Here is a 12,780-nt window from a genome sequence, read left to right on the forward strand (position 1 = left end):
TATGAGAATTAGAGACATATATCCTATTAATATAAGTCCACATAGCTAAGAAACAATGGTAAACACTGAAAAAAGCCATTTATAAGATAGTTCCCCTTTAAGCACATGTATAGTCAATTGGTCCTGTTGTTCAGCCTCACAATGCTATTTGATAGTAAATGTGTTTATATGTCCCACCCTCTGGCCTCTGAAGTTGCTAATTTCTTTTTAATTTGGGCCTCACAGGGTTAACCTCTTAAGCCCGAGATATACAGTAAAAGTGTATATTTTCAGCATTATGTTTGTTTACCAATTATTTTAACTGTTATTAGTGAAATATAAGATTATAGAAATCTCAGGGCATTGAGTCGGAAACCGGCGCATATTGACAGGAGGAAGTGGCACAGCCAAAAGTGAGTGTAGTCTTTTGAAGGAAGAGACTCAGGGCTTTCAAATTTCGAAAAACTACCCTACCCAGCTCACACCAGCCCCTGTCAATCATCTGACTTCTGGATTTACTTTTTAATTTCTCTTATTTTTTGGGATTATCTCCCACAAACCTGAACGTTATTGCCATAAAACAGAACGCAGTTAGTTTCTCTACCTTTCTGTGAACGTCTTGCAAAAAACGGTGTTGCAATATGATGAAGAATGGTGGAGAAATTTACATTATAAAAAAGATGGCAGAATTCAGTACTGTATCTACAAAACCTTCTGTTTAATCATCTTCCCTTTATTCATTTGCTTAGATTTTTCAGGTCTGGTCAATTTTAGCATGGTGTTATTTACAGTCAAAGATAATTTTTTTTTAAATAGAATTGATATTCTCCTTTGGTTCATTACAATTTACTCAAGCCTAGTAACAGACACACTATTTCTGACACTGATCCATATATGTCCCTAGATTCAGATACCAAGAACATGCAAATGGACCATTTAAAAAAAAATTGTAAATGTTTATTCTACGTCCTTATGGAATGAGTGACATAAAAAAAAAAAAAAGTAAAAAAAAAAAAAAAGGTAAAAAATAAATAATTTTTTTTTTTTTTTTTTTTTTTTTGGATGGAAGAGCCGCACATTGACGGGCAAAGAGCCGCATGCGGCTCGCGAGCCGCGGGTTGGCCACCCCTGGTATATACATTTGGCATAGAAACTGTACATTGGAGGAGGTTGGGTGGGTGGGGTGCGGTTGGGTGGGTGGGTGAGGGCTGTACATTGGAGGTGGGGGAGGGGGGGTTGGGTATGGGACACACACATTTTACACTGTACATTGGAATACTGACAAAGCCTTACTTGGTCATTTACTGTACAACTAGGTTAGGACATTTGTAGGGGCCAGTTTCGAATTGCAGTCTCACGTAGGTGTTTTTTTAGAGTGTTTTTGAAAGTGGGTAGTGATTCACATTCCTTTACAGCTTTGGGTAGGGCGTTCCACATTGATGTGGCATAATTGCGAAACGTGTTTAGTCCCTTGTTTGAGCCGAATCTGGGTTTTACATGATTTGTGGAGCTCCCTCTGGTGTTGTGATCGTGGTATTCACTGACCTTTGGGAAGTATTTTGACATGTAGTAGTGTATCTTGTAGACCAGGCCCATTGCAAGTTGCTGTACTCTGTCGTCTACTCTAAGCCATCCTAGGTTGTCAAAGTGGGCAGGGGTGAGGTGGGTTCTAGGAGTCAGGTCAAGCAGTAGTCTGACTAGCTTGTTTTGAGATGTTTGTAATTTGTTTTTTAATGCCTTTGAGGTGCTTTGGTACCATGAGGTGCAAGCATAGTCGTAGTACCCTTGAATGAGTGCTCCTGCTAGAGTCTTCAGGGTATTCTTGTTTACCAGAGAGGAGATCCGGTACAAGAATCGCGTTCGTTGGTTGACTTTTTTTATTACATTGGATGCCATTTTGTCACAGGAAAGATTAGCCTCTAGGATGGAACCCAGGTAGGTAATTTCATCTTTCCTTGTGATAATATTGTCACCCACTGTAACCGAGAAGCCGTCGGTCTTGCTGAGTTTGTTATTTGAACCGAAGAGAATGGACTCTGTTTTGCCCATGTGTAATGATAGTTTGTTGTCGGCGAGCCATATGCAGATTTTGCCTAGTTCCGAGCTGAGGGCTTTTTCAACCTGTAACTTGTTCTTGTCAGAGACCAGCAGGGCTGAGTCGTCCGCAAACAGGAACAAGTTGCAGTCACAAGCTGACGACATGTCATTTGCATATATTAGGAATAGTAGCGGTCCTAATATGCTTCCTTGTGGAACACCACAGCTCACTGATACATGGACATGCTGTGGTTACTGAGGTCATAGGGAGTAACATAGAGATACATGACGTGTAAGTATCACAGCCATTCTCTATACATGATGCTCACACTTGACCACATCATTTGCAAACACGAAAGCTCTTTCCATTTTCACTCCAACTCCCAGCAACATCCCCTCATAAAACCCTGATGACAGCAGCTTAGCCACAAAGAATGCAGCACTTCCTTTTATCTTCTGTTTTCCTCAGTTTGTGTTTAATTGTATTCACATTGTGGGCCTTTTCTTTTAAATGCGAAGTGCTTTGATTTAGAAAATGTGCTGTTTATTATTATTATTATTAGTAGTAGTAGTAGTAGTAGTAGTAGTAGTAGTAGTAGTAGTAGTAGTAGTAGTAGTAGTAGTAGTAGTAGTAGTAGTAGTAGCAGCAGCAGCAGCAGTAGTAGTAGTAGTAGTAGTAGTAGTAGTAGTAGTAGTAGCAGCAGCAGTAGTAGTAGTAGTAGTAGTAGTAGTAGTAGTAGTAGTAGTAGTAGTAGTAGTAGTAATAGTAGTAGTGGCAATAGTAGCAGCAGTAGTAGTAGTAGTAGTAGTAGTAGTAGTAGTAGTAGTAGTAGTAGTAGTAGTAGTAGTAGTAGTAGTAGTAGTAGTAGTAGTATCAATGACAAGACTGAGGAAAACTAAAATAAACCCTGTGAACTTTGGAAATGACTCAATAATCAACTAGGCTGCAGTAAAAAAAAACTTAAAACCAGATTTTCAAACATAAACATAAAGACGGACAACACGCTCATCACAGACAAGCTGCATGTAGCCAATTACTTAAACATTTTCTTCACAAACATAGCCACAACACTGGTAAACAAACTACCCTCCCACTCAGAGAATTTTGGGGTAGAACACATCCTAGCCTACTACAATAACCTAGGGGTCCGCAAAGACGATTTCAAACTAGAAATGGTAACAGCTGAGGTAGACGAAAAACTGAGCGCCCTCCAACCTAACAAGGCCACTGGCCATGACAATATCCCCTCCAAATTCATCAGAGACTCAGCAGCCGCCATCACCCCAGTCATCACACACATAATAAACCTCTCCATAAAACAGGGACACATACCCAAAGACTTCAAAATTGCGAGAGTAACCCCCCTGCACAAAAAGGGCAGCAAATTGGACCCAGGCAACTACCGCCCTGTTTCTATTCTTACCTCCATCTCGAAGGTCATGGAAAAAATAGTATACGAACAGGTAGAAAAGTACCTCACGGAAAAAAATCTAATCTACGAATTCCAATCTGGCTTCTGAACATCCCACTCCACTGACACATGCCTTCTCTATTTGAATGACCACATCAAACAAGAGGTGGACGTGGGCAAATACTGCGGCATGGTCATGCTGGACCTACAAAAGGCCTTCAACACTGTCAATCACTCCATTCTGATTGACAAGCTAAAAGCAATTGGTTTTGATAGTCTATCAGTGAGCTGGATGCAATCCTACCTTGAGGGGAGGGAACAGATGGTGGAGGTAAACGGTACCCTACCCCCCCCCCCCCCTCTTTGCTAACGTTATGATGCAGAAAGCTATCGTTATGATGCAGAAAGCTTACGTTATGATACATAAGGCTAACGTTATGATGCAGACAGCTAACGTTATGATGCAGAAAGCTTACGTTATGATACATAAGGCTAACGTTATGATGCAGACAGCTAACGTTATGATGCAGAAAGCAAATCTTTCCTGTGAGAAAATGGCATCCAATGTAATCAAAAAAGTCAACCAACGAACTAGATTTGTGTACCGGATCTCCTCTCTGGTAAACAAGAATACCCTGAAGACTCTGGCAGGAGCACTCATTCACGGGTACTACGACTATGCTTGTACCTCATGGTACCAAAGCACCTCAAAGGCGCTAAAAACTAAATTACAAACATCACAAAACAAACTGGTCAGACTACTGCTTGACCTTACTCCTAGAACCCACCTCACCCCTGTCCACTTTGACAACCTAGGATGGCTTAGAGTAGACGACAGAGTACAGCAACTTGCAATGGGCCTGGTCTACAAGATACACTACTACACGACCAAGGTACCCATGTACATGTCAAAATACTTCCCAAAGGTCAGTGAATACCACGACCACAACACCAGAGGGAGCTCCACAAATCATGTTAAACCCAGATTCGGCTCAAACAAGGGACTAAACACGCTTCGCAATTATGCCACATCAATGTGGAACGCCCTACCCACAGCTGTAAAGGAATGTGAATCACTACCCACCTTCAAAACCACTCTCAAAGAGCACCTACAGGAGACTGCAATTCGAAACTGGCCCCTGTAAATGTCCAAACCCAACCCCCTCCAATGTACCCCCCACCCGCCTACCCTGATGTAAACAAGACGAAAGTCTTTCTCTGGTCTGCATCCCCTTAACAATTGTGTGTATTGAGTAGTAGTAGTAGGGTTGGGCACCAAGAACCGGTTCTAAAAGGAACCGGTTCCTAACTTCCGGTTCTGGAACATTTTATTTTTTACTTTGTTAATTAATACCCTAGTTACAGTACAGCAACCAAATTAAACTGTATCAAGTCAACTGACAATGTGAATAGTATGAAGAAAATAAAAGATTAAAAAAAATAAAATAAAAATCTCCTGCAAAATAAGCTGTGACCTATTTTGACCTGCACCTCAAAGAATCGGAATCGAGAATCATTTAGAACAGGAATCGAAATGGAGAATCGGAATCGGAACCGGAATTGTTCAAATCCAAACGATCCCAACCCTAAGTAGTAGTAGTGTTATTATGACCGTTTGACTTAGTGTGACCGTGTGATGGTATAGCAGTGAGAATGGTGTCCAGAGCAAACAGACCATGACTCGAGGAAAGACCACCACTACCAGCACTAAGATATTGTTGTGAATATTGTGTGGGCTTCATTTCCTTTTTTCTAAGCCTAACCAAGACACTGATCACAGTTAAAGCATCATATGGATGCACTGGACATTTTGTATGGGCTCCTCCGTAATAAGGTCCACAGAATTGATGAGCCAATCTTGGCTCAGTGTCGGCCAGAAAATATAACACAAGCTATAAAAAGAAATATGGGCAAATGACGGGTCGTGCTTTTAAAGGTTTGTTTGTACTGATCTCTCTCTATCTCTGCCCCCCCCCCCCCTCTCTCTCTCTCTCTCTCTCTCTCTCTCTCTCTCTCTCTCTCTCTCTTTCTCACAGATTTACTCACCTGACCACACTAGCAATAGTTTTCCATCCAACCCGCCGACTCCAGTGAGCTCTCCTTCACCCCTGACGGCCACAGCGGGTGCTGCCTCAGCAGGTACAGTACAGTGGTGGCCGCCGCTGGCACCCCTTCTGGAGGCCAGGTAGAGCATCAGACTGCACCCCTTCTGGAGGCCAGGTAGAGCATCAGACTGCACCCCTTCTGGAGGCCAGGTAGAGCGTCAGACTGCACCCCTTCTGGAGGCCAGGTAGAGCATCAGACTGCACCCCTTCTGGAGGCCAGGTAGAGCATCAGACTGCACCCCTTCTGGAGGCCAGGTAGAGCATCAGACTGCACCCCTTCTGGAGGCCAGGTAGAGCATCAGACTGCACCCCTTCTGGAGGCCAGGTAGAGCATCAGACTGCACCCCTTCTGGAGGCCAGGTAAAGCATCAGACTGCACCCCTTCTGGAGGCCAGGTAGAGCATCAGACTGCACCCCTTCTGGAGGCCAGGTAGAGCATCAGACTGCACCCCTTCTGGAGGCCAGGTAGAGCATCAGACTGCACCCCTTCTGGAGGCCAGGTAGAGCATCAGACTGCACCCCTTCTGGAGGCCAGGTAGAGCATCAGACTGCACCCCTTCTGGAGGCCAGGTAGAGCATCAAACTGCAGACGTCACACACATCTCAGGCTCCCAGATGAGGAGACTCTGTTATACAGAATGTTCTAGAACTTGCACATACTGTAGACAAGTTGCTCTAAATGGACTTGAGCGTCATTTGCACAATGAGCTGCTTAAATAAATATTGCACATTTGCTTAAATATCGCAGTTTCTGTCTATCCAGAAAACTGTGAACTCCAATTTGAATGTACAGTATGCGAACAAGCTTTGCAGTCTTGTCCCATGATAAGCGTCATGTTCTATATTATATGCTTGTTTAGGCAAGATATTTGACAGGCAGAGAGAGAGAGGGGGGGGGGGGGGGGATCCCGGTGTGTTGTTCCAGCCAGCAGTTGTGCCATGTGTGGTAATGTAGTGGCGACAGCTGTCTCTACGTATGCCACCCTCATCCTCAGCTGCTGCCCCGGCCCACCATGGACAGCTGTACCCCCACGCACACACACACACACACACACACACACACACACACACACACACACACACACACACACACACACACACACACACACACACACACACACACACACACACACACACACGGCTGCAAAGGGCCTCATTTGTCTGCTGGATAGTATAAGGGAGGAGTTCTGTGAGTGATGAAGCAGACTGTGTCGGACCCTCACAGGAAGACTTCTCTATTTCTCTCTCTCACCTTGTTTACATATCAGGACAGCTTTCCTTTCCTGAGAGACTGGCAGTGGAATACCCACCCATCCATATCCATGTCATCATCTCATCTTTTCACTGTCGACTAAAGACGCACTTCTTCAACCATTATCTGAAATGAGACAAATCTAACCCTAACTAACCTTACTGTCATGCACTTGTCCTAATATACTAACCTACACTGTAGCACTTTGATGAACATTGTTACTCAGCTGATAGAGTTGGGCCCTTCCTGATGACTTGTCGTACAGAACTTGTAAGTCGCTTTGGATAAAAGTGTCAGCTAAATGACTAAATGTAAATGTAATCTACCTAGAGAGCTTTCTTTCTTTCTTTTCTTATGGACTTTCTTATTTGTGACCTCAATTCAAAGGTTTGAGGTTTATTTGCAAAAGGACTGCGCTTTGAAAATTGGCACAAATGTTGGCACAGTGTTAATATTAACCACAAAGTCCAATGTATCATACGGATTACATCGAGAGACACTGCATTACTCAAGGCTGGTGTGTTCAATTAGCCCTCTCTAGTGCATGTGGGGACCAGAGCCCCAGGCACATTTTTCATAGCAGCCAGCCAGCAGAGGCTTAAAGGAGTTCATGTCTGATTCACGGCAGAGACAACACTGAGGAAGAACAGAGAAAGTGCTCTCATTTCCTCTTCCAAAGTAACTTTTAATACCCTGTTAATTAAAGTCTGCTTTTACCAGGGCTGTGTGTTTAATGGGACGTGTGAACTAGGAACGTTGACGTTGGCTGGTGGAAAGCTGCTCTCTCTTGCTCTTGGTTTCATTGTTTCTGAGAGGAAAAAGTGGCCCACAGCAGTTTGCTGTATTATTTACAGCATTCAATATAATTCAATAAATACAATCGACCGCTTTGTTGAATTGCTCAAACAAATTGAGAGGTCCATGTCTTAAAGGCAGTTCGCATCACTGGGATTTATAGAGAAATATATCTGGGTATCGGCTTTGCAACGGAAAGAGACACTAATGCTTTGTAATGCGCGTACGAGGAGTAGAATCAAGCCGAAGTGACGTCTGTTGAGGATGATGATGCCTATTGTGTCAGAGAAGGTTCTATCGGAAAAGGTAGGAGCTGAACCAATCCAGTGGTGTCTGTGATACCCACCCATCCACGAATAGACTGTATCATTCCTACAACATGTTTGTCCTATGAGATTATAGAAAAACCTATTCCTAGGGTTTACAATTCCCTCTAAACCCTCATAATGTTAATACGCCACAACCCTTGATCTCCTACATTTATCACTTGGCCTGCAACTCATTTGGGATCCTGGATAAACAGCCTAATGAGGGAGAAGAAACCTAAACAAAGCTCTGTGTAGATTGTGTTCCAGTGGACTGTAGTCTCCAGTGTGTAAGCCTGGCTTGGTACCCGTCTACTGTAATGAAGGCCAGACAGAGCCCTGAGCTGGAACAGCCTCAAGACACCACCTCAAATAACCATGGCGATAACAAATAAGGATTTGTTATCGCCAGAGTCCATTAGGAATATTTGATGTAATTGTGCATTACCTGCTGCACATTGCTTGTTTGGTAGAATAGTTTGATAGACATTGTAGACATTATTATTATTATTATTATTATTATTATTATTATTATTATTATTATTATTATTATTATTATTATTATTATTATTATTATTATTATTATTATTATTATTATTATTATTATAATAAAAAGGAAATGATAAATATAGAGGATGTTTTTTTCCCCCTTCACTACATCATCTTGATTTATCTGTATGTGGTGAGCAGGGATTGACATTAATTTCCGTCCCTCTAACCACTGTCGCTAGTGGACTTTTAATATGACCAGCCAAAATATTTTCCCCAAAATAAAAAGCACTAATAATAATGGGTCTCATTCCTGAATATTTTCCAAAGAGTTCTCTTGGAAGACTTATCTTGGAACCGACTGAGACAGAATCAATGACAAGTTCACTCCGAGTCCCCAACGTGCGGGGAAGATGTCTTAAGTGTCTCAAACGGTCACAGCTGTGATATCTGCGTTCGGGAATGGCACCAGTCTGAAACACGAATGCGCGTCCCCGTTCAGGTCATTTGCATACAAAGCAACGCCTCCTGAGCTCCTTATAAGGCAACTAGTGATGCAGCCGTGTGAAAATGGACGCGGAAGCGCTTTGCGACCCATCAAAATTAGATTAGATTAATGTATTGTCATCATATATAGTACAGCTCGTGGTGCACCTGCTGCAGCGCGCACACACACACACACGCGCGTGCAGGCACGGGCACGCGCAGTACTGTATAGCCTACGCGCGTAATGAATGAACGCAGTATAGGCTTATTATTCCAATGACTTGTTTCATTAGGAGAGCAGCAAAGACACTCTGCGCTGCCCGCCCCGTAGACCGTAGTACAGTCAACCATGCAGTCCGCTCATGGTACGCCCGACTCTGGTGGCCTTAATATGTATACAGTACTGTACAGTACTGTGGTGTACATATACTATACATATACAGTACAGTACTGTAGTGTACACATATTAAGGCCGCCAGAGTGTTGTATGCGCCAGTATGGCCTACGTGTCTAATGAATGAACAGTAGGCTTATATTATTCTAGTTACTTGTTTCATTAGGATTTAGTAGATACTATGCTCTGCCCTACGTACAGTATAAGTACATTCTGTTTGGGGGATTGCGCTACTAGCGCTAATATTGCTTAAATTGGCAGAAACCTGTCTGAGAGGAAATTTTTTGTTGTAAATCCGTTCGGGAATGAGACCCAATGACCTTGTAAATGCAGGTAGCATGAGGGCTACTGTAGCCTACAGCAGTCTGTCCCTGGAACACACAACTTGATATTCACTATCAACAGAGCCAGCAGATCAAGGCAGGGAACATATTTGATATTCAAGGAAAAATATAAAGTGATGTGAAATTTGGTTCATTGCGTTTCCAATCCATCGGTTGGTTGATTTTTTTTAGCGTCGTGAATATAAGGTATATCGCGCTCTTTTTTTTAAAAATCTTTTTCCCCCTCCATTTTTTCCTCCGATTTTATCCCATCCCAATGTTAGTCGTTATGCCAATTCCCAATCCCCTTCCTGGTCGCTGCACACTTACCCCCCACAGTCGGTCTGGGAGAGTGGAGGCTACCACGTGCTTCCTCCGACACACGTCTAGCCAATCAACCGCTTCTTTTCACCTGGCAGCGCGGATTCTCATTGAGAGGGCGTAGCGTGTGGAAGGATCACACTATCCCACTCAAGTCCTATCCGCGCTTAGCAGGCGCCCCGACCGAACTGTAGGAGTCGCTGTTTACAACGACCCGGACCCACCCCGCCAGCTTCTCCCACCCTCTAATACAGCCAATTGTATTAGTGTGGACGGCAAGCCAAGCTGGTGACAACCCCGGAGCTGTGAGCTGGATTCGAACAGGCGAATCTAGCCGCTCCGGGGTTTGGTGACGAACGCAATCTCCGTTACGCCACCTGACCGCCTTTTTTTTACCACTTCTAAGATTTTGACTTCATCAGCATGAGAAAAAACATATAGAAATAGTAATTATCTACCACATAGGTCTCATCTGCCTGCCTGCCGCATTGCACATTGGAACATTGCATTCGGGAAGCATGAAGCTTTGATTATTTCCTGGTAATTACTACTGAAGCTCTTAAGTCCAAAAAACAGTAATCAAGAAAGCCCCGATTAGGTCATCTGTGGGTTTGATCTTAATGAATCAAGGGTTTTATTATTTGATCTTTCCAACATTTGTTTGTACTCTGCTGCTCTGCTGAGGTCCTTAGTGGGCTTTTAGAGTGGAAAGTTAATTTAGGTGAAGTCTCTGTGTTTCACTTGGCACTGGATGTGTGTGTGTGTGTGTGTGTGTGTGTGTGTGTGTGTGTGTGTGTGTGTGTGTGTGTGTGTGCGCGTGGGTGTGTGTGCGCGTGGGTGTGTGTGCGCGTGGGTGTGTGTGCGCGTGGGTGTGTGTGCGCGTGGGTGTGTGTGTGTGTGTGCGCGCGTGTGTGTGTCTGTGTTAAATCCCTCCTCCACTGACTCAGTCTTCAGGAAGGGATGCAGTTGAATAATATATACAATATATAATAATAAAAAAAAGCAGAATATGCATTATTCAGAAAAAAAATTATGATGCCAGTGACAAAGTGTGTAAGCTATTGGGATGACAATTAAGACAACAGACCACAAATATTGTTATACTGTACCTGTAATTAAGAAGTGGGATGTATTAGTCTCATCATCTAAAGAAATTAACGAGCTCTTTCAACAATTCTATAAACACTTTGTCAAGCCAGATTCAGGAGAAGCTGAATCCGTTTTGAAAGTTCTGAAATTATCTCAACAAGTAATAGTCCTTGGATGCACCAGACATTAGACGAGCATCATAATAAAACATATAGCAACCCCATAAAACACGCCCTACCCTCTCCTTCCTAGACGTGGCTATTTTATACTTCACTGGCTAGCCATTTCTTTGTGGCACATCTAAAGCTTCCCCCCTCTTCGATGTTTTTCAGGGCCACTGGAAACTTGTTCCACTCCATTAATGCTAACAAAAATTTATCTGGAAGCATTTAATCGGGAGTCTTTGTCTAATACATTTAATGAAGCATTAATATAATTGATTCCGAAAGAAGATAGAGAAGCAATGGATCCATCAAATTATAGACCTATAAGCTTAATTAGCGTGGACTATAAATGACTGACTAAAGTATTACCATCTATAATTAATGCCGACCAGGCCGGCTTCATCAAAGGAAGGTCCTCAGCTGACAATTTAAGGAGATTACTACATTTAACATGTTGAACCTCTCAAGTGGTGTCCTAGTCTGTGCCATCTACCTGGATGTCCTAGTCTGTGCCATCTACCTGGATGTGCCTAGTCTGTGCCATCTACCTGGATGTGCCTAGTCTGTGCCATCTACCTGGATGCCCAAATGGCTTTTGACAGTAAGTAAGTCCTAAGTACGTCATTCTTTAGATTTGGCCCTGTCTTCAAATCAGTACTGTGTATAAAAACCCTAAGGCTGTTGTTATTCACAATTTTCTTGGAACCATTTGGCAATCATAATTAGAGCAGATCAAAATATTAGTGGGGTGAATGGAGCTGGAAAAGAGCATAAACCATTTATGAATGCTATCCAATTATATTCTGAGTTGTCTGGTTACAGTACATCTGAGGCTATGCCATTGTCAACATCTTGTGATTAAAATCCAGTGTCCTTACATGCGCCTTAAATCAGTTCAGTTCAGTTTGACTGTAGTACTGTAATGTAATGTAGTTGACAAGAGAAACAGGTCAGCTCAGCAGTAAGAGCACTAGCCGCAATAGAGCGCTAGTGAAATAAAGATAAAACAAAAGAAAGGAAGAAAGAAATTCTTTAATTTAAATGGTAAATTTGCCATAAAGTAAAAAGCAATAAGTGACATAAGTACAATATAAAGTACAACACTAGATACATATGACAAGTGACATCAGTAGATTGTGTGTAGATGTGTAGATCAGTAGATTGCACAAATGGAATGGGAGAAAGGAATTAATTATGAGATATGGGAGAATGGAATGTGATAATAACTATAGCACTATATACATTATGGTATATGAAAAGGGGATTTGTGTGAAAAAGTGACAAGTGTATATAACAGTATTGTACATTGGTGTGCAGCAGACCAGGTTCAATAGCAGACCAGGTCCAGTAAGCAGACCAGGTTCAATAGCAGACCAGGTCCAGTAAGCAGACCAGGTTCAATAGCAGACCAGGTCCAGCAGCAGACCAGGTTCAATAGCAGACCAGGTCCAGTAAGCAGACCAGGTTCAATAGCAGACCAGGTCCAGTAAGCAGACCAGGTTCAATAGCAGCAGTCATGGTTTGATAGTGCATCTTTTTTTTTGGAAACATTGCAGGTTTATGAGTTGAGAAGCCTGATGGTAATATCAGTCTTTGAGTCTGGTGGTGCGTGTAGCCATGCTCCTGTAT

The 12,780-nt window shown here is 42.8% G+C and overlaps 1 protein-coding gene across 1 annotated transcript in view; it reads left to right on the forward strand.

Moving 5' to 3' along the window:
- tcf12 (transcription factor 12) overlaps positions 1–12,780 on the forward strand; it is a gene marked incomplete at its 5' end in the record, with an annotated part of 523,457 nt that overhangs the window by 470,185 nt on the left and 40,492 nt on the right. Inside the window, 3 exon segments of the mRNA XM_084330674.1 lie at positions 5,465–5,569; positions 5,572–5,602; positions 5,605–5,613. Coding sequence (XP_084186800.1) covers positions 5,465–5,569; positions 5,572–5,602; positions 5,605–5,613 — 145 coding nt within the window.

The sequence above is a fragment of the Notolepis coatsorum genome (assembly GCF_963971535.1).
Source record: "Notolepis coatsorum genome assembly, chromosome: 1".
Lineage (NCBI taxonomy): Eukaryota > Metazoa > Chordata > Actinopteri > Aulopiformes > Paralepididae > Notolepis > Notolepis coatsorum.